Source organism: Poecilia formosa, unplaced genomic scaffold (genome assembly GCF_000485575.1).
Source record: "Poecilia formosa unplaced genomic scaffold, Poecilia_formosa-5.1.2 Scaffold255, whole genome shotgun sequence".
Taxonomy (NCBI): domain Eukaryota; kingdom Metazoa; phylum Chordata; class Actinopteri; order Cyprinodontiformes; family Poeciliidae; genus Poecilia; species Poecilia formosa.
The window spans coordinates 443995-466037 of record NW_006800194.1 but is presented as its reverse complement, the minus strand read 5'-3'; the positions used below and the strand labels follow the sequence as shown (position 1 = coordinate 466037).

Genomic DNA, 22043 nt, shown 5'->3' with positions numbered 1-22043 from the left:
TCTGTCTGTCTGTCTGTCTGTCTGTCTGTCTGTCTGTCTGTCTGTCTGTCTGTCATCTTTTATTTATTTATCTTTTGATGTGATATTCTGAGATATCATCAATAATAGTTCACTTACCCGCAGAAGAAAATTTTAATAACAAGAGTTATTTTTAATAAAAGGGGCTTTTAGTGAGTTTTGTGGAAAGTAAATAAATCCTCATTAAAGTGAAATCTAACAAGATACTCAGACTGTATCATTCTGTAACAAAGCTGACTTTGCAGATCAGCCTCTTATGAGTCTGACAGCACGACTACAGAAACCTTGTTAGCCTTCGCCACTCTGAGGACTGATTACATTTTTAACAAACTACGATGTGACATCTTCCTTTGACAGCTATGGAAGTTATTGGCTTTAATAAGCTCCCAGAAACTCAGTTAAGAAAAATCCAAGCCACCTCATTAAGGGGGTGAATTATTTTTGATCCACTATTATTCAGCAATATAAAGATATGCTTGTTAGCTTGACAAAGTTAGTCAAAGTGGCCAAGAATTATTTATTTGCATTGCCAAGACTGTGTGTTGAGTATTGAACTTTCAACCCAAGACAGTCAGCCAGTCATTAAATGTGTTCACTTAAAGTTGTATATTTAACACTCTGCAACATGTTAAATATATCTTCTGATTCATCTGCTCCAAGCAGATTTAATGTTTTTAGACTTAAATGGATTTTATATCAGGATGTATGAATGTAAATGCATTTTAACGTAGCCAACAGTTCAACACAAAACTTGCGATACTTGTGCGTAAGCTGCACTGAACATCGATGAGCAGCTAATTTGATCATTGCTTCTGCCTCGTAGGTGCAGCTGCCTTCTCTGGTGCTGTCACCCACACTCTGTCCCCGGCTCTGCTGGCCGTGGAGCTAACAGGGCAGGTCACCCACGCTGTGCCTGCCCTCCTGTCCACTCTGCTGGCCAACGCCCTGGCACGCTCCAGGAACGGCCTGTCTTTCTACGACGGCCTTTCTATCAGTAAGAAGCTCCCACACCTGCCCTCGCTGAAGAAGGCGTGTCCACAGTAAGGAGAACCAAAGGGCAAATTATTCAATATTGACAAATCTAACCATAATTACCTCAATTCTAAACTTTGAGAGCAAGTTAGAATCTGTGCTATTGGCTGAGGAGAGGCTGAGGTGGAGATTTGTTTAATTTTTTTTTATATTATTTTCAGACCTTCCTAACAGCAAATGCTTTCAAAATTGACGCTGGCAGCTTTGGTGTTTATTACTGTCTGTGAAAGGAAAGGTGCTCTGACTTTCACAGAGGTCAAACGATTTTATTATTTTATTATTGTATCTTTTAATTGATTTTATGTATTTTGTCCTTGAATGTTGTGAAAGGCACCTATAGATAAATATTATTATTATTATTATTATTATTATTATTATTATTATTATTATTATTATTAGTGCATGCTTGCTTTTTCATTTTCATTTAATGACAAGATTTAGTGTCAAACTACAAAACATTTTTTAAACAAATCTCCATTGGTTGATAATTTCTGTTAAATGAAGTAAAGATAAGTAATAAAAAAAATGCCATTTGTTGAGACATTACTGTTGAATAAAATGTTCCCAAATTTGTACTCTCAAAGCCTCACCATGACTCACAGCAATTAATCAATGAATAACAAATTAAGCTAAAAAAAAGTTTATTCTATAAATCAAACATAGCGTCACACATTGTTATAAACCCATTATTTTTGCAATAAATCTGCTTTGAAAGAGTACTTTTATTGATTTAAAAAAATCCACACTCTAAATGGGTAGTTGTGTTAAATAAGCAATTTCAAAATGAAATTGGACTTTAATTTACCAGATAAGACAACAAACATTATGAAACTTTGTAGATAATTTCATTCGGTTTGTATCACTGCAGAAACCACTGAGCAATAGTTTCTTTAAAAAGCAAACTTTAGTAATAACAGAAATAAGAAATGTATTTCACAGTAAGAATTTATTTTTCACATCTTCACTGATTAATAATATATGAACTAATATTATTATATTATTAACAATATAGACAGACAGACAGACAGACAGACAGACAGACAGACAGATAGATAGATACTGTACATAGGGCTCTAACCTAAAGTTTACAGAAAAAATGGAGTGCAGTTTAGTTTATTTATTTATTCCAAATATATTCACATTCACAATTCAAATACCATTGAAAAATAGTATAATTTTTTTTTATAAGTTGTTATAAAAAACTTACTCTTAAACCCTTTCCTGTATTTGTCTTATTTTTTTTTACACATTATCCTTTATTTGAAAAAAAAAACGAAAACATAAATATATAATATATGTTATTTGCTGGTACAGCTGAATTGTGTCAAAATCTGAATTCAGTAAAATCAAAACATATTCTGTTTTCCTGTCACTTGTAGCATCCCTGGATGGTTTTGTCTGAGGTTTTATGTAATTTGTGTCCTTTTAGGCTTCCGTCCACACCACTGGGGCAGGTTATGGGGGTGAAATCAGTGCAGCTTCAGAAAGCAGCTGGGCCAGCAGAGGTTCAGTCTGCTGTCAGCAACAGCAGTGAAGCACAAATCCCCGTGGTGGACTCACACGGTATGCAAAGAGCTGTAGATATACACGCACTCTACTGACTCAGACCGCACCCATAGAAAGCAAAGACAGGAGAAGCGTGGTGGATTACACACACAAAATCTACAGCGTTCTTTAGAAAGTGCTGTGAAACTCACTATTACCCAGCGAGACTGACTGAAGCAGTTCAGTGGAGTGAAAGTACAATAATTCTCAGAGAAGACAATTTTGTGAAAATGGACTTCTGAGCCTTTCAGCAGCAATCATATGGGGCAATTTTTATGTCTGGAACTTTTGACCCATCAAAATACTGATTGCCTCACTTTTACACCATCTGTGAAGAAAATGTTACCTTTTTTGGTTCTGCTTTGTTTTTGTCAGAGTCGCAGGTGTTTCTGGGCTGCGTTCTGCGGTCGGAGCTGCTGCTGTTCCTGCATCGCTGTCAGACTCAGGTAAACGGGTGCAAACAAAGGCAGGGATTGGTGCAAAGCGTAGAGGAGCTGTTTAGAAAGCAGACCTTGTCTTTAAAATCCCCCTGGGTGAAAAAAAAATGGAGGATGGAAGCATGATGTACAGACAGGACTGCCGAGCGAGAGTCTGATGTAAAAACTCATTTTATTACAGCTCACATCCATCTGAAGGCAACATCTACTCACAAATAAATGCTGCTTATCAAATAATTGTGCCACAGCTTTGGTCGAGGATTAAGTTTAAGAATATATGAAAAGAGACTGTAAGAGGTCAGTGGGAACAGCTGAGGCTGAATCCTGCTTCTTCATAAATTGGATGATTATTGCCTTTGTGCAGCGCATTGAGGGACGACTGGATGAGGTCTGCAGCATACGTCCAAACTCGGTTGTGGTCTCGCCTCACAACACAGTGCAGGAGGTGAGGAGATGCATAACACACTAAATCAACTTCAGACCGAGTCTGGGATTCCACCTTTTACACTACAAACACACAAAATCTTACCAAGGGTTTTTGTCTAGTTTTTAGTGCAAATATCTTAGTACACTTAAAATAAGACAAAACTGACTTAAATGTAAATTATCAGCAAGGTACAGAAGTTTATTTTAAGTCAATAATAAAAAAATATTAGTTTCACCGGGAGATTATTTCACTTTTAACATAAGCAACATATTTTGTAATGAGTGGACAAACCAGTACATTTATCAATATTAACAAATTATTGACTAAAATCAAGTTCCTAAACCTTGCTGAGAAGAGTCTTGTAAGTTAGTTTTGTCTTATTTCAACTGTGTTGAGACATTTGCCGTAGAAATAGACAAAAAAAAATACTTAGTGAGATTTTGAATTTTTTGCATTGAATTTTTGCATTTTTGCTAAACATATTACAACCCTAATTCCACTGAAGTTATGACATTGTGTAAAACTTAGATAAAACAGAATAAGTTGATTAGTAAATCCTGTTCAGTCAATATTCAATAGAATACACTCCAAAGACAGGGGCATGTTCAGCACTCAGCTACATCACTTTTTCCTGTAAAAACAACTGATAGGCGTTTGGGAGCAGAGGACTAATTTTTGAAGCTTAGTAGGTGGAATGTTTTCCCGTTCCTTCTTGGAGTATAACTTCAGTTGACAGACTATTAGGGCCATACTAGCAAAAATAAAGAAAATAGAGTCATAGAATTACAAGAATAAACTCATAATATTATGACTTTATTCTTATATTACTATATTTGCAGTGATCTTTAAATATCTCTTCTTTGTTGTGTATTCAACTGAATATAGGTTGACAAGGATTTGCAAATCATCTCATTTTACTCAATTTCATAACTTCATTGGAATTTGGTTTGTAAATAGATAGAATTGCTGGGGAATTTTTTTCCCCCATAAATATGTATACATGCACTGTTTTTGTTTCTACTAAAGAAGAGTGTTGAGTGTTGTATCATCAATCTGTGTACTCTGGGACTCATGAGTGCTTATCGGAAAGACAAATTTAGGGCAGAAACAGTCTCTATAGTGGTTTGTTTCCATAGCTCTGATCAAAAGGTATAAATCCAAACAGTTTGTGTCCAGGATGTGTATGGTCTCGTGCAAATACTGGAAGGGGGGAGGGATTGTCAGCCCAGATGATCGTCTGTACAGACCTGATTCCTTGCAGTCTGGTCCTGTCATGTTTTGTATCACATCCTGTTCACACTGGATGTGAACAGGACAGACTGAGTAACGGCTGTGTGAAAGAAGACCAGAAGTCTCTGCTAGGAGTCTTCTGAACAGTCGCTACGCACCACAAAATTAGTCGATCTGATCCTTGACTGGCCCAGATTGGTGATCAGATGGTGACAAATGACCAGGATGCATTTTTAAATGACTTCTTCTGTTCGTCTTATGATTTCAAGTATTGTTCACGTTTATCAAGCCAAGAAACAAAATGTGTTTGCATTTCTATTTTTAACGTTGCAGACTGGCTGGAACTGTGGGATGAGTCCACATGAACACTTACTGTACATTTGGACAACAAAATGAAAAACTCAGTGTACACAGAGCTTTTGAATAAAAGTGTGAGGTTACAGACGCAGCAGCAACAAGTGATTTATGGAGACTCTGTGCACACAGCAGAAAATTGCCATAAAGCAGCAGAGGATAGAGAAAGTACATAATGCAAGCGGCATCTCCGTGTATTCCTCAAAGCTTTTTTTGTTCGAGTGTGCAGTATAGACATTTGTCCATTCCTCCTGATAGAACTGCTCACAGTTTTTCCACTTATGCTCACATGTCTTCTCTGGAACAGAAATGGACGTTTTGTGATGACCAGAACCTCGGCTTTGTCGTCCTTATGTTATCCTTATAAATGGTAAAAATGCCTCATCATAAGTGGTAAATATTCAAATGTAGCTCGTACTTATTCATGAGTAATAAGGAATTATTAGCGTAAAACAAGCTCCGATATCCTGCTGAAGAGTTGTAAGTTAGTTACAAATATCAAGTGAACTGAGATATTTGGACTTGATAGAAGAAAAAATACTTGCCAATATTTTATTCACTGTGTGAATATTTGCATCAGCTGTAAGTGTGTCTCCTTTCTCATGTTAATACAAAACCGTTTTGACTTTAACGTGGTCTTGATTTTAGAGTTACATGAAAACGCTGTGAGTGTGGCACTCAGAGCGAGCCTTCTGAGAATCATTCTCAGAATCTGCAGGGGGTTTTTTGCAACATTTTGTGTTTCGGTCCAGCCAAGCAGCTGGCTTTGAGCAACAGAAACATCTTTACGCAGCAGGGCACTAAGCAGCAGATTGACAGAGCTCAGTGCAGCTTTTAGCACATGAGGCACGCATTTCCCTCTGGACTCTGAGGACCAACAGCATGACACAAAGATGAGTAATCGTTTTCAGGAGCTGGATGAAAACAACCTCATTTTAGTCTGAAATCCGGGAGGGACATGAACATCCAGTCTAATTATCAGAGGTAAAAAAAAGAAAAGAAAAATGACCGTCTGATTAGGGTCATGCTTATAAATCAGGTAAACAGGAAGATAAAATTTCTAGGATTTTTCAAGAAGCTTACAAAAACTAAACGTTAAATTTAAAATAGTTTTTAACTTGTTTTTAATTTCTCCCTGTGTTCTCCCATGCACAGGGAGAACATGCAAACTCTTTAAACCACCATAAACTTGTTGAGAAATTGTATTTCTTAACAAGAATTTATTTTGTCACATATTAGTACTAGATTTATGGGTTAGATTTTCTTTCTTTGTGTGTGTGTGTGTGCGTGCGTGTGTGTGCAAAATTGTGGTACAACAATTAAAAATGTGCTACTGGAAGTACCAACAAATTTATATGCATCAGTAGATTTATTCCTTTTTCATAAGCAGAAAATGACAATGCAAACAATATATATTTTTTAAAATCTGTAGTTTCTTTTTCTTCCGTTCCAGGCCTACAACATGCTGAGCGTTGCTCCAGCTCAGACCATATTTGTGGCTGACAGAGGAAAGCTGGTGGGACAGATCACATGGTCAGAGGTACGAACTGAAATATGTGGATTTTTACTGTTCCCTACAAATACTCTGACCTCTGACACGTTTATCATCAGGGAGCAAGTAGCTGGTCAAAGTTTTGCAACTCTCTCTCCCTCTTTCTCTTTTTTCAGATGAAACAAATTTTGGTAGGCTTGGCCAAGGACATCTAAGCAGCGTCAACATGGGATCGGCACTTCCTGTCATCAAATTTAACCTGACATGAATAGCATCTCTCTCTGATTAGCACGCGACAAAGCCTACATCCGATAATGCTATCACTCCTTCATTCCCCAAGTGTAACAATGTTTGCACATCAACAAAACTGTAATTAACTGTCGACTCCGATGGAAAATATTCATTAAAGCTCTTTTTTGCCTTTAATTGTAATCAGCGGTCCAGACAAGCGAGAGCGCACGTCATTCACTGATCTGTGCTTTTTGACATGGTAATGAGATAAATACTACTAATATTCAGCAGATGTGAACACAAAGGCTGTTTTAGTAGCTTATTCACCAGTTGCCACAATGAAATCTGTGCTGTTTTCTTCTTCTGATAAGCAAGTCTCACTCAGTGTTTGCTGCTGAGCTACACGTTTGTGCGAAGGAGCAGTGCATCACAGAGCATTTTTTATAAAGTATATTATATATATTCTTTCTCACTATTATGCGCTATTTATGTTGGTATCCTGCATAAAATCCCAATGAAATACACTGAAGGGCTTGGTTGTGACATGACAGAATGGTGTGAAAGTGCTCTGCTGTGGACTGTTCCTCTCTGTTTAAGCTGGCTTTGAGGGCACAGAGACCTCATATTACTTTAGAGATGTTTCAGTTTGTGAGGTAATATCCTACCGTAGCGGTGTCAGACTTGCCTTCACCATTAAAAAGAAAAAATGCCAAAGACGGTTTAAAGCTTTTTCTGCAATGTTTTCCTAAAATATTTTTATGCGCATATTTCCTTTGCCTCTCTCAGTGTCATGTCTGCTTCCTAAATAACCCCACATGTCATGTTGCAGAGGGGAAATAGACCTTCATTACTTCTGTACTTTGCTGAAGGGCTGCGATGAGTCACTGGAAACCATTTGTTCAAGTGCATCTACTGTCTGATCTCCTCAAACAGCAGGGGGGAAGCAGCCACGATGCTCAGCACAGCGTCGTGTTGTACAGACGTCCCTCGAAAGATTACGATGACAGGTCGCACCAACCGCTCCTTTCAACGTCCCCCTCACTTTTTCTTTCCCTCCTCTCTGTAACACGCAGGGCTGCTGACGTACGTACAGAAACACACACCAATGACGCGTGAGCGGCTCCTTTCCTCCCTCGCTGTATTTCCTAAACCTTGCCGTTTCTCCTCGCTGCACCTGGGGCTTTCAGATAGAAAAGTGTGAATTATAGCTAATCATGTTTCTGACTCAGACAGATAATTGGATGGAGGACATTTTTTTCACTTGAGAAGTCTTACAGGACAGATTTTTCTTTTTTTTCTGTTATTCTCACTTAGTCAAGGTCAGCTCTTTAGTCCTTCAATGTGAGGACTGAAGTCATTGTTCTCCCTCCTCCGCTATATTATCTCCTTAGTTTCATGAACACCGAAAATAATCCTACATAAGTTCCTCTGTTTCTTGTGCATCTCTCCTCTTGTCTTTTCTAAGACAGAGGAGTTCTGGTTCTGCTAGAGGTTTCTTCCTGTTAAAGGAGAATTTTCCTCTCCATTGTTGCTCAGTATGAGGGATTGCTGTGAAGTCAATGACTCGATGCAATTTGTTGGATTTTCTTAGATACTGTAATTTTTGATAACTAGGATCGGAATCTGTGTGTGATTAAAGTGATTTTTTTTCTTTTTAATTTAGTTGTAGTGACATTTGTTGTGAACTGGCACTATATAAATTAACTGAATTAAACTGAATTCAGGAGGGAAAAAATGACCAACAAAACCAGGCAGCCATATTTGTCACATATATATTAAAACCAACGCTTTATAACAACATATTTACACCGACTCTTTACAGCTCTGCTCCAGCTGTTTTCTACATGGAATAAAAAACTAAAATGTCACATTTAAACTGTACATTCACATGAAGAATAGGCCTACCCTCACTCATGTAAAAAATAGCATTTATAGTCAGGCCTTTAAATCCTTCCGGTTGATGCATTTCGAAGAGTTTCGCCTCAAGAAATGTCTTACAGAACAATCATTGCTGGTGGACGAGGCTCGAGTCCTCACTGAGTCTCATGGGCGTTTCCACTGCGGTGACCAGCGTCTTTCGTTCCGCAGCCTAGTTGTAAAAAACGTCGTCCTCGGACAGAGAGCTGCTGTCGACGTGGCGGACGGCGGCTTCCGCCGTCGCCATGCTCCTGTCCTCAAAGGGACGATCAGCGACCCGCTGGGCGCCGAGTGCTGGGGGAAGCGTCGAGTTGGCCAGCGGCGGGTGAATCAGGCTGTCGCCGCCGTAAGTCTGGGTGTGAATGCTGTACAGGTGCTGGGGAACGCCGACGCTTCCTCCGTCGAGCAAATACTTGGACAAGAAGTGGCCCTCTGCGGCTGAAAAACGACGGCAATGTCAGTGAGTTGCTCAAAAAGAAAGAAAGAAATTAAATAAGTGGTGAAAACGATCACAGCTGGAGCTTCTCGGGTTGCTCAAATGATTTACATTTGCAAGTAAATTGATAAGCAATTAAGAAAAACCGCTTTGAAGCGTTTCGTCGCACAGTATGTGGCTGCAATCTTGAACGGCACTTAGAGTAAATACAAACTCAGCCCAGCCGTCAAACAAGTTAAATTTCGTGTGGCAGTGGCTGAAATTCGTCATCATTACAGTGCGCTGGAAATGTTATTTTTTTTAGTTTTTTCACACTTCAATGTTTCAGATTAAACACATTTTAACACCAGGTAAAGATAACCTGAAAAGGACAAAGTTAAGTTTATAAGTAATACATTTTTTAAAAGAAGGTTTTGTCTTGAGTGAACTGCAGAGAAAACACGGAAGGGTGGTGAAGGTTCCCAGGAGCGGCCTGCCTAGAAAGAAATTCACCAAAAGTAGAACCCATAAAACACTCTAAGGCAGAGGTTCCCAAACTGTGGGGCGCGCCCCCTAGGGGGGGCGCCCTGACATTGCAGGGGGGGCGCGGGAAGCCGTCTGGATGAAAAAAAAACAAAACATGAACACTGTATGCGCTGGGGTTTTACCTTAGAATGGCCAACTCTCTGTTATTCCTATGTCAATTTGATACAGTAGAGGTTTCCACACTTCCCATATTTGTGTCCTCTGTCACTTTTATCAGCAGTTAAAACTGTTTAACTGTTTTTCCGAGCCGCCTTTAAACGCAACATGAGCGCTACGACGCTCGCGCTGGGTTTCCACCTGTGAAGGAGACCTGCTGCTGCTGGGCGGAGCTACGTAGGTTTGTGTTAGAATCACGGCAGCAAACCAGCAAAACGCAAAGAACTTTTCAGTTTTTCCCTCCAAACTAACCGACTGAGTTGAGTAAAGCTGTTGGATGCAGGTAATGTTAGCTAAAAGATGACTAGCTAACATCAATACAGAACCTTAAACTTAACAAGTACCTTGTAGGCTACCGATGTTGGTGTCTATTTTCAGCTACGTACATTCATTTTGCCCCCAAAAGAATCGATGCACCCCCGTCACACGCGTCGTTTCAACCAGACAACCATTTGTAATCCATAGGGGGGGGCGCAGAAAATGTTTGGAAACCACTGGGGGGGGCGCAGAAGAAAAAGTTTGGGAACCACTGCTCTAAGATTTATTTCACACCAGATAGTCTGGTGGAGATGCAATTTTGGTCCAAAATTGCAACGTTTGTTACATTTTCAGCTGGTGTGGTCGTGAATGTTATTTATATAATCATGATTTCATTCAAACTTTAGACCCAGTTGTGCTCTTCAAGACTCTTTCACCCTCCGAACCATTTGAAAATCTTTTCACTCAAAAATCTATTAGAGAAAATGGAAACCTTCAAATAATGAGCTTGTGATTGTAATCAGCCAAAGCCATTAGAGAAGAAATGACCTGCGATGTTCTTTTAATCTGTTGCTTCATTTGTATTCTGTGAACTTTGCAGGGTCTCCTGAAAAAAAAAAAAAAGTCTCAAGGCTTAAAAGCTGTGGTGACTCACCAACCTTGTGAGCTGGTGGACGGCTGCTCCGCGTTGTCGCTCATGGACCACATGTTCATCGCCGCCTCGGCCAGGGCGAACTGTTCCGCCACACCTGGGGAACAAAAACATGTTTTCTATCGGCTTTCTCCTGAGTCAACCCCCTCGTCGTTTCTCAAAAGGTCCAGCAGACGTCACAAATTAGAGAAAATTCAATAAGAGATTTAAGCCACTGTCCTTGGAAGTCCTTAGGGTTATTGATCCCCCAGCCCTCTGCCACCACCTTTCTGCTTGACCACCTTTTGTTTTACCTAAATTAAACCCATCGGTTTGCTTCACCTGCAGCAAATCGGGCCTCCTTGATTTCATCTGTCATTTGGGAGTAAAACTGCTCATCCTCCTGCAGCTCCGTCCCCATGGCCCCCCATCCGCCGCCTCCTTTGCTCCAGCCTCCGCTCCACCCGGCCCTGTTTCCTCCACCCTCGTCGCCGCATCCACCCCAACCTTTCCACTCGATCAGGTGAGCGACTCGTCCTTGGGCCATCGCTGTGGGCTTGGTGATGTGCTCCTTTATCGTGGCCACCAGGCCTAAACAAAGAGAGGAAGAGAAGAAGAAATGCGTCTTCATAACATTTATTGGATAAAAGGATAGGCCGGCCAAGAAGAGGAGCAAAGTGGATAATTTGATGAGGGAGGTAAAGCAGAATGGGAAGACTTTCTGCTGCAGTTGGGTTATGACAATTTAGAGGGGGAAAAAATGATGGCATAGCATGATAAATATTAAGACTGGTGAAGAAAAACAAAACTTGAATGCAACATTATTTACAGAACACCATCATCCAATTTTGCAGCAGTCTCCTGTTGAATGGACTGAACTTATACCACTCAAAGCGTTTTACACTGGAGTCACTGCATGTCGGTGTGTGCATGTCACACACCGACATGCAGATCAGTAGGGGTTAAGTTAAGTGCCTTGCCCAGAGGCACGTGGCAGGAGGAAGCTGGAATCAAAACTACAACCTTCCGATCGCAAGACGACTACCTATACACCCACAGTTGCCCGTTACAGAAAGGATATGTATACATTCATCTCTGTGCAACAAGATGCAATTTTTGTCTGATCTCATACATCATTTGTGGATGTAGGTTGGTGTGATTGTGGGTTCATCCTGCAGACATGTCATGTTAGTGGAGTTCAAGCTCAACTCGTTCGCAGATTTTAATTTTATCCATGTCAAACTAACAGGGCACAAACGTCTTAGACCAAATAGATACAAATGTTTGCCTAGACCTCTACCATTTGAGCATATTTTTTTAGCAAACAGGTCAAATCTAACCTGCATGGAAACACAACAGAATATTTCTAAGGTTTATTTAACAGAACAAAATATTAATCACTGTAAGCACATAATTAGTATGTACACCAGTATGTATGTTTGTTTCTGACCAACTCTGTAGCAGCGTCTCTTACTGGTTATAATACGCTGCCAAACATGGCCGTCAGTCAGTCAACTGGGCAGTATGGACTTAAAGCTTTGTTGTGATATTTTCTGATACTATTGTGGTGTTGATAAAAGTGACAATAATAACTATTTATTACTTATGTTTTTAGGTAACTGTGTTGCTGTGACCCCAGCAACCAAAAGCCCCACAAACACAAATACTGTCAGGACAAAACAGATCTCATCTGTGTCACTAAGCTGCACACAGTAACTGCATTTAGTCATATTTCCAAATTCATTGGTATTTATTGGTGCTCTTAACGAACAAACAGTAGAGAAAATAGTAAAAGTAACAATCCCGACAACACAGATATTTTCTTTTAAATCATTGATTCAAATTTATTGTGACAACAATAATTCAAAATTCTCATCATGAAAAGAAATTGGTAATGAGATTTAGTAAACGATACAATAAATGTCCACCTCAACATGGTGTTGTGAACTGAATAAAAAAAATGGTGGAGACTACGACCATCCAACGGCCAGTCAGTTACCATGGATACGCTAAACGCAGGCTCGCTGAGAGATATTGTTACTAGCAAATTATGTCACTCGTTCACATCATTTCTTTTCTCTGCATAGAGGAAATAAATGTCATGGAATATTTCCAAGAAGAATCACCGTTACAAGATTAACAAACAAATACAACAGAATCGTCGTCATTTGCTCTTTTTTTTTTTTCAATTAAACGCAAAACATCCGAGGGGAATCATCTGCCTCAGCTTTGCATTCCAGCTGTGAGTCTCTGTGTGTTCCTGCAGCCCAAACATTAATGTGTTAATCATGACCTGCTGAAATCACTGGACAAAACAACAAGAAGCCATCCTTTTATGTAATCACATTAGACAAGGGTAGGAAGGTCTCAGGGAAATGAAGAGCGGGAGTGAACGTGACAGTGTGCCTCGCTCATATTTCAGAGGAGAAAATTAAAGCCATATCAGAGGGGAAACATTGCAAAGGTTGAAAAGACAAAAGGTCAAATAAAGAGACAGAACAGATGATGTTAAAAAAAGAATCGATGGGGAAACGGGAGGAAAAATGTCAGCAGTGTAATGACAGGAAATAGACAACATAAAAAAAGGAGGGGGGGGCGCCGGGAAGCTGAGATAAACATCACAGCCACTTTATTTTCGTTTGAGCTCAATACCTGCAGATTTCACAGCACGCTTTATTGCGTGTTGTGTCACCCAGAGCTGTCTCACCCCGCTTTCACACAGCGACGGCTCTGCTAGGGGTGTCGAGTGGAAAAGAATTGAGGAAAATATCTGCTTGCGTCAGTTTAGGCAACGTGAACGCACCGGAAAAAGGCCCCCACGTTTTCCTCATTTTTTTAAATTTGTTTTTGTTCTTGTCTCAAAGACAGAAAACAGACTTGAAGATGCTCTCCATCTGCTACGGAGGGAAGCGAAAACAAACATTTCCACATGTCAAAATGAGGCTTAAGCACAACGGTGCAAACTGCGCTCTGTCTGTGTTCATCGTCTTAATGGATGCGAGATGATTGCAAACACCCGATGACTGCAAACATCTGAACAAGAAAGACGCCAATCAGCTCACAGGTGTCGAGAGCAATTTTCAAAAATCTAGCATTTCGTCAGCAGCACCGCATAATCAGCTTATTTGTTAACTTTTTCATAAGAATATGGCTGAAAAGTCCTTACAAAAATCTTATTACATGGATTATGTTAGAGATATGCCGTTTCCCCCAAAGTTCAGCCTGAAGAGGACAGATTGGTGTGAGCCCGCTCACGATGAATGAATCTCTCATGTTGAAACTCTGCAGAATTAGTTCTCCCCTCAATAAAATTGAGTCCTGTGGAGAGGAATCGTAAGGCTGAGTTTCATTCAGCCGTGTTTGTGGTGTGTGCTCCAACACTTTAGTGCTGCTGCTTCTTACATTTATTTATTTTCCCTGTTCATGCACACTGCTGTACATATACGAGACTTGACACCTGTTGAGCTGATTGCCATGGTTTGCTGTCTGCAACCACAAGACGTCTGCAATCTTTCTTCATAGCTAAAGAATTATTATGTGTTTGCCCTGAGGATTTTACAACCTATGTCTGGTGTATGAAGGGTCGAGAGGGACAAAATGAAACAAACAGTTGAATCATTAATTACACATTAAACAAATAATTATTTATTTGAAATTGTATCAAATATGTCATCATCAAAATGCAAGCCTATAATAGCCAATGCAGATGATTAATTAAAAATGTTTTTGATTTGTGCCATGGTTCCTGTTCCTAATTTTTTTCTGCTGGTCGTCAAAGTCGAGGGGCGGGTCTATAAGGGTAACCTCTGAACTCCAGTAGTTTGACAGTCACATGTTCGCCTTGCTCTGCCACATCCTCTGGATGACAGTCTCCTGCTTCTGTGCGTCTGATGATTATAAAATCTCTCCAAACAGTTCACGTTAAAGCTAATGAAAGTCCTTGATCACAAGGGCCGCCATCATTTTTCATAGAATGAGACTAGTGTAGACTGACTTGTAGGATTTGAATGGAGTCGTATGCTGCATCCTCAAAATAACATTTACATTATTGTAGTGGAGTTAAACCATCAAGAGTAAAAAGACATGGACTGACTATGTTTTGAAAAGCGAGACGTGCAGTGGTGGTGCACGACTCGCTTGTACAAAGAGTTGTTGTTAGGATACGTGTCCTGGTGCAAGTCTGTGTGCAGCATATTTACAGTGCTGATGGAAAACACAGCAACTAAATTAAAACATCTATTTAAATACTGACAAGAAAATACTTTTTATTGCATTTTGTGGGAGCCATCTGTTGGATCTCCAAGATACTCTGCTCAGACCTTTATCCTCCTTTTAACTGGATGAATCAGCATGTAAATCTTTACTTTATGAGTTCAGTCTCAGCCTGATTCTTGGGCTTCTGCATTGCCAATGTTTGGTGATTTAGTTCCAAACTAAAGTCATAAATTTATTTTTGCCAACTGCCTTGACATTGAATTGAAATCGATGCACCTTTCATGAGCTCCATGACTGTACGCAGTTGAAAAGAAAGTTTTGTAAACACTATGTGTATTTTAAAACCTGAACTTTCATAAATCTTTTTATGCCTTGATACATATTGAAAGAGAACTTGATATCTAAAGGTTACATATTTGAATATGGCTCACAAACCATGTAAATAAATGGCAGAGTGAAAAAAACAAAAACAAAACATTTTCTCCCTGTTTTCAGAAAACACGCTGCACATCCAGAAAAAAATACTTGACGGTTTTAAAGCCTTGCCTAAAATGCAGAGAATTTATTATCACCAGTATCAGCTCAAACATTGTTATGAACAATAACAACTTTATTAATATTTCCAGGTAATATTATCCAGAAAGCGTCAAAGAAGATTGAAGCTATGCAACTGCATCTGTGTGTGTGTGTGTGTGTGTGTGTGCGTGTGTGTGTGTGTGTGGCGTTGTATATGGCGCACCAGTATTGCAGTCAGAAGCTGTTTTGAATATCTAAAGAGAATTTGATTTAATTTAGCTTAGCTGCCACGAGCCGATTGCTGTGAAGGTCACGGTTTTTAATAAGCCTTGATCTGAAATGAGGGACAACGTGTTCAGCAAATATCACAAAGTGGACCCTAAACACCACCTGACACACAGCCTGAGATGTAAAGCAGCCCAAACGCAACAATTACATTAACTAAGCCATTGCTTGACGATGTTGGGCTTCAGCATGTTCCACTAGGACATCATTAAATGTCACATTAGCAAAAATAATCCTACTGCAGACGCCATGCAGTTATCATTTATAGGTTATTATTGATGTTAATTATATTAGGTTATAGTGTACAGGACCATCGGAGGGGGAGGACTGCTGAATAAAAATTTAAACGTGAGAACATTTCTTATCTCTGAAAATCAGCAATTAAAAATGTGATGGTAGGGGCATGAACCCGTTTTGGCTGGAAGTAAGCAAGCGACAAATATATGACAACCATACAGGCTAAATATTACAGTTAGAATTAAAAATGTGGTTTTGATGACTGGTTCTACTGTAGTTCAGCTACATTTAGTAGCTGTTCACCAATGTCACTGACAGAGAGTACAAAAATGTTTTACTGACTCGTTTATCAAAGCTACTGCAGTAAATACAGCTTAGAAGTTCAATGAAGTAAACTGAAATAGTTACAAAATGGACCAATTGTAAAATTAGTGGCATATTACATCATGTGGAAACATACAAACAAGACTTTGGCCTTCAATCAAATGTTCAAGGGGAAAAGACGAAGGTGGTAAAAGTGATGACATGTTTGTTTGATGTTTAGAAAATTAAGTAAACGAGGAAAACTAAAATGTAAAAACAAAAATCCAGCAAGATCCTCAAACTTAAATGACTTTGAAGCTTTTACAGTGGGAGGTTTAGCTTTACACTGAAATGTGACTTTCAGAGACGACACCCCATTTACGCTTATGGGTAAACATTTAATATTAATTGTAACAAACCCCTGCAAAATAAAAACTTTTGTAAAATGTAGTTAATAGCAAAACTTGATGTGTGGAATAAATTAGAAATGCTCTCACATATATTCAGATTTAGAAAAGCAACAAACAGGCACAACATATCAGGGAAACATGATGTTATATCAACATCCCTGTTGTGAAACATGGTGGTGGCAGGATCATGCCATGTGGAGGCTTTTATTTTATAGAAAGCATTGGATAAAATTAACTTTTACACTCTTCAGATTTTTACCAATAAGATAAAATTAAAGATGTGTCACTGTCACTGTTTTACTTTGTTTTGGACTCTCATATAAAATCCCAACGAAATAGACCAAAGTTTGCAGTTATGATGTGAAAAGTTGGAAGCTGTAGAAATAATTCTTCACATATGAGACGATGGCTTTGCATAGCGAGCAGCATAAAAGCGAAAGCGCACGAAAACACTAACATCACCGTTTTGCATTAAAGCTCCATGATGTGCTTTTAGCAGCTACGTTGTTTGACAGCAGTCGTCACACCTCGGCTGAAAGTGCAGCAGCAGTTTGTGAGGATTGATTATGGCTGAGTAAATGTTAAAAAGCCTTTTAAACGCACTTTACTGGATTGAATCTGCCATCGTCTCAGCCGTGCGCCTGCATGTACTCATCTAACCTATTCATGGGGTTTTTATGCCGCTGATAATTACTCTGTCAGTCTAATAAAGGAGCTTCCACTTGGAAAAGTTCATCAAAGCACAACACATTAACAAAAAAATAATGAGCCTCCTGGAGGGCGAGAGACGCTGTATAGATGGGCGGGAGGAGGGGGTGGCAAGGGGAAGAGGAGGAAGCAATAACATGAGATCAGGAAGTGAGACACGAAGGCAAAGACAGAAGATCTAATTGAAGATGGATATTAGTGCGTGTTTGGGTGAGTAAGAGAAAAAGATTAAGGAAGGAGGAAAATTGCATTTCCAACCCCTTGTGGTTACTTCCCCGGAATTGATTTGCAAGGCAGCGCACAACATGAATCAGACATGTTTGTCTTTGTGTTTCTCACCTATCAGAGAGGATGTAGCCAGCTCTGCAATGTCATAGCGACTGGACTTATCTGCCACTGTGCCGTTGGAAGGATTCTGACCGTCCTGCACCGCATGAGGCAAGAGAGAGACAGATAGAAGTGTAAATATGCTGGCAAAGCAGAGGTTACAAATACCCAATCAGGATTAAATAGATGCGTTATGCTAACATGCTAATCAACATGCTAATTGTTGACATTTTTACCTAAATGTATACATGATATAATTGATAAACAAGAGACAATTGAAGTTGGAGCTGTGAGTTTAACTCTGAACACTGAATTGATTCATTTCACCCTGAACTGAATTTGGAATAAGTTCTTCATAAGAGCGACTAAAGGTGAACAATATGGACTGATAGTTTTATTGTGATATCAGCTTATTTGTTTATTTTTTGAGTAACTGACTGTGATCTCAGCCCCACAAACACAGATACTGTAAATACGATCACTGCAATTAATAGTGTTTTCAAATGCATTGGTATTGATCAATGCTCTCATTGAACTAACACTGGAGAAAATAGTAAACATTACCATCCAGAACAGTTTTGGGTTTTTCTTAAACAAAATGAATTGGAATTTTCACGACAGCAATAAATCAAAATTCTTATCATGATAATAAATGTATCACGAAAAGTGATAAACGATACAATAAATGCCCGTCATTAGTGGCAGAGCACTGCTTTCCTCCCTCCAGCTTCACACACCTAGAAAATCAAATGTTTGCTAAATAGCTTAACTTCACTCAGATTGCTGTAAGCATTCGTTTTTAAGTTGAACTATACGATCCTAGACGGATACTTCTCTGGACTTTGTAGCTTTGTAAATGGACCATTCTTACAAAAATAGCTCTTAATATAACCATTATATCCATTTTAGCTCTATACTTGTGTTTTTTGTTTTGCTCTTTTGGAAAATGAGCCTCTGCTCTAGTCTGGAGTTTATGGAAGAATCAGGTTTTTCCTCCATCTTTCCATCAACTCTGACTAATTTTCCCCATCTCTTCAAAAAATAAAAAAATAAATAAAAATCCAACCCCACACCATAATACAAAAAGTGGTGGTGATCAGGTGTTAGCCATAGTTTTCCATCATTTTATTTTGAATGCATGCCACAAAGTGAAATTTTGCCTTTTTACCACTCTTCCAAAAAAACAAAAGTCACACATCAGGGTTTTATTTGCCAATTTGAAGACTTTTGATTGAAAATAGCTACACTGGATTTTCTTTCGGGGTATCATAGCAAAGCAGCTGAGCAGTTCTCGGTTCTCAACTTTGAAAATCATGTATTATTTTCCTTCTGTTTCACAATTGCACTGTTTTTTATCGACACAAAGTAATGCAGCTGTGAGATGCGTTCTTCACAGAGCATATTGATGTGTCCTGGGGAAAGATCCTGAACCCTACTTCGCCTCTGATTTGTCCGGGTTTGTGAGCTCGAGGCACGGACAACAACATCTCTACGGAGACTCGAGGGACCGTGTGGGCGTGTAAATCTGTGTGTAAATGGATAAATTAGGATTCGGCAAAAAACAACAGCAAACTTTGTAAATGAAAACAAGAGCCACAAGAAGAACATTCACACCCCCCATCCCCTTTAACAATTCAGCCCACGCATTTGCTGCATTATTTTCTCCCAGGCAAACAGGAATGTTAATGAAGTTAACAGCCAGAAGTTCTTCGGCATTCGCACTCAGCCTGAATCAGGTGCTAACGACAGAAGGCACGATCTCGACACCCGAGTAGGTGCAATCAGAACAAAAAGAAGAGTTAAATCAGAGTTAAATGATTAACTCTGATTGAATGTTCTCGAACTGACTGCAAAGACTTCAAGGATTTTAATAAAGTGCAAGGTCTGGATTTGTTTTGTTTTTTTCTATGTTAGAGCATAATCAGTGGTTTTTATTACAAATAGATTTTTTTCTTTTCTCTTGAGTAGGGTTTTCCGTTCTCTGATTGGCTGGGAATTATGCTCATTTTGTAACTGGGAACCTCCTGCCTCTCAAAACAGCTTAAATGTGTCTCTCCTCCTCTCTTTTCTGACAAACGACCGATGAGAGAGAATTGCCTTCATACGTCTACATGAGATCCGGAAAACCAAGATGTGACGCGTGAGGCTACATTTTACTTACTTCCTTGTTTAATTATTTATTTAATCCTTGTGGCACCTGAGCTGCCTTCACTGGTTCCCAGTAGGACGTGTCGGGAAGGTGAATATGTGGCAAAAATAACCTTTGTAAGCTAAACTGTGGTGCAAGTCTGTTTTCCCGTCTGAAACTAAAGACTGTGCTTTCCTTCAAAAGTGATGGAGAATAGAATGAGTTATTTTAAAACTTCATCTGTAATGTGAGTTTTTGTAAACATAATCTGTCTTTTTTTTTTTTTTTTTATGTAAACTGATCCCAGGAACAATAGCTGACACAGCAGGTTGCCGACGCTAATGGGGATAGCAATAAGCAAAACCATACTAAAAATAAACCATGTGAAGGAATAGAAATCTGGTAGTGAGCCCATCGAACTCATTCTTAGGATAAAATCAATTTCTTTTAGATCTGACTTGTGATAAACAGCGAGACTTGTACATCTGTGAACACTAACAAAGCGTGATATTAACTACGCAGACACAGACATCAAGTCGTACCTTGATGGGAGCCGACTGACCTTCCTCGGTCTGGTGCAGCGATGACGATGGCAGGTGGAGTTCTGTGGGGAATCACACATAAAGAACTGGTGTTAGATAGACTTATATGTGACCAGGGGTCAAGTGAGGCTCATACATAATGGAAGAGGTTCTATGTGTGTGTGTGTGTGTGTGAGAGAGAGAGAGAGCTTAAAACCCTCTTAGTGCCATTTAACCGAGGCCCCTCTGCATATTTAGCTTTGCATCAGTTCACGCTCTGCCTCTTTGCTTCATAATTGATGGTGATGAGGCTCATGTGAATGACAAGAGGAAATGAAGTGGCAGCCAGTGCTGTGGAGAATTGACATCATTAAAAAGGTCAGCAGACACACACACACACACATTTGCGCGCACACTTTTCACACTTTCAGCAATACCAACGCATGCTTGGGGTTTCCCAGGAGGGTGGGAGCGGGGAAGGGGGTGGTGAGTGATGTCGTCGAGACAATCGGCGGTCACGATGGAAACGCCGTGGCAACGGAAAGCCAGGTGATACCCTTCAAGTCACACACTGATGGAGACACACACACACATGCACACACACGCACACACACTTTCTCCTGCTGTGCTCTTCTTATCTGTTTTTCTTGCCTGCCTCCAAAGTGCATCTGCGCCCAATACCTTACATCTTGCTTGAAAGGGCTGCTTTCTAATTAAAACATCAGTCTTTTTAATTATTTTTTATTTATTTTCCAGCTAACAACACAAAATCCGCCCGGAAAAAACGGCAGAGATTGTAATCCTGAATGTTAGGGGTCAAAAACACCTCAAGCCTCAAAACGAGTTTTAAATTTTGATCATCTCTGGATAACACGGTTAGATTACTCCTGTTTCCTCCTTAAACGTTTCCAACCATTACAGTCGAGCAGCGTTCGAGATCCGTCAAACAATCCTTTTTTTCCGCAAGAGAAAATTGCAACTCGAGTCACATCTTCAAGTCCTGACCAATCTGGGATGACAGTCAGATGAGGCTCTCGCTGTTTCTCTCCCTCAGTCATCAACCTGCTGCCCTCCAGTCAGAGCCCACAGATTGCTTTGAGAAAGAGAAGCTGTCATAATGGCTTTTTCAAATTACTGGTTATAGAGCAGACTTCTCTGATTTCAGAGCAATCGCTCCCATAATATAGTCAACTCCGACGTGCCAAACTTGACACTCTCCGTCTCGGTTGGGTGTCGGCAAAACTCTCGCAAACTTAACGTATAACTTCACCTGCGGTCCTGATGGTTAAAATCCACCGACTTGTCCTGCAAATCCTCACACATTCACACACAAACAGGTGGGCTCTGACACTGACCTTTGTGACCTTTGCAGAGGCAGGCACCCATGGTCTGACAAGCGCAGCCAACTGGTTATCTGTTCACCATGGTGGATGAGGAGGAGGAGGAGGAGGAAGAGCGGAAAAAAGGAGGAGAAAAAGGAGAGAAAAGATGCAGCGGAGGCAGGAGAAGTATCAGCTGAGTCGGGGGGGGGAGGAGTGGGGAGCGAACGCTGGATGAGCTGGAGGCTGATGCACCGGCTGACTTCTCTGTATGGGAGGAAAGATGTGAGAGAGCGACACTAACAGAGTGAGGGGAGAGAAGAAGGGGAAAGAGAGAGAGAAAGAGAGAGAGAGAGAGAGAGACAGAGAGGAAACTGGGGGGAAG

At 40.0% G+C, this 22043-nt stretch overlaps 2 protein-coding genes across 3 annotated transcripts in view; one reads left to right on the top strand and one right to left on the bottom strand.

Moving 5' to 3' along the window:
• Positions 1–8424, top strand: part of clcnk (chloride channel K) — a 19231-nt gene extending 10807 nt beyond the window's left edge. Inside the window, exons 14-19 of the mRNA XM_016680709.1 lie at positions 827–1058; positions 2480–2613; positions 2971–3041; positions 3397–3477; positions 6497–6583; positions 6712–8424. Of these exons, the coding sequence (XP_016536195.1) occupies positions 827–1058; positions 2480–2613; positions 2971–3041; positions 3397–3477; positions 6497–6583; positions 6712–6750 (644 nt within the window). The 3' untranslated portion in view covers positions 6751–8424. The remainder of the gene's footprint in view (positions 1–826; positions 1059–2479; positions 2614–2970; positions 3042–3396; positions 3478–6496; positions 6584–6711) is intronic.
• Positions 8425–8526: 102 nt separating this feature from the next.
• Positions 8527–21946, bottom strand: fam131c (family with sequence similarity 131 member C). 2 transcript variants are annotated; one of them, XM_007570130.2, is made up of 6 exons: positions 21695–21944; positions 20361–20422; positions 17703–17787; positions 11032–11280; positions 10718–10807; positions 8527–9121 (listed from the first exon to the last, which is right to left on the bottom strand). In XM_007570130.2, exons 1-6 carry the CDS (start codon positions 21723–21725, stop codon positions 8856–8858), a joined length of 783 nt encoding a protein of 260 aa, XP_007570192.1. In that variant the 5' UTR covers positions 21726–21944; the 3' UTR covers positions 8527–8855. The 2 variants fall into 2 exon arrangements, with proteins under 2 accessions (XP_007570192.1, XP_016536221.1); XM_016680735.1 differs by having other exon boundaries at positions 8859–9121; positions 10714–10807; positions 21695–21946.
• Between the last annotated feature and the right edge of the window lie 97 nt (positions 21947–22043).

Bases quoted from the DNA above. Each gene is read 5' to 3' on its own strand.
- fam131c (XM_007570130.2), bottom strand. From the start codon at position 21,725: ATGGGTGCCTGCCTCTGCAAAGGTCACAAAG. The intron at 10,808-11,031 runs GTGAAGCAAACC...TTTGTTCCCCAG, and splicing joins GGAGGCCCGATTTGCTGCAG to GTGTGGCGGAACAGTTCGCC. The intron at 9,122-10,717 runs GTTGGTGAGTCA...GTCGTTTTTCAG, and splicing joins GCCGTCCACCAGCTCACAAG to CCGCAGAGGGCCACTTCTTG.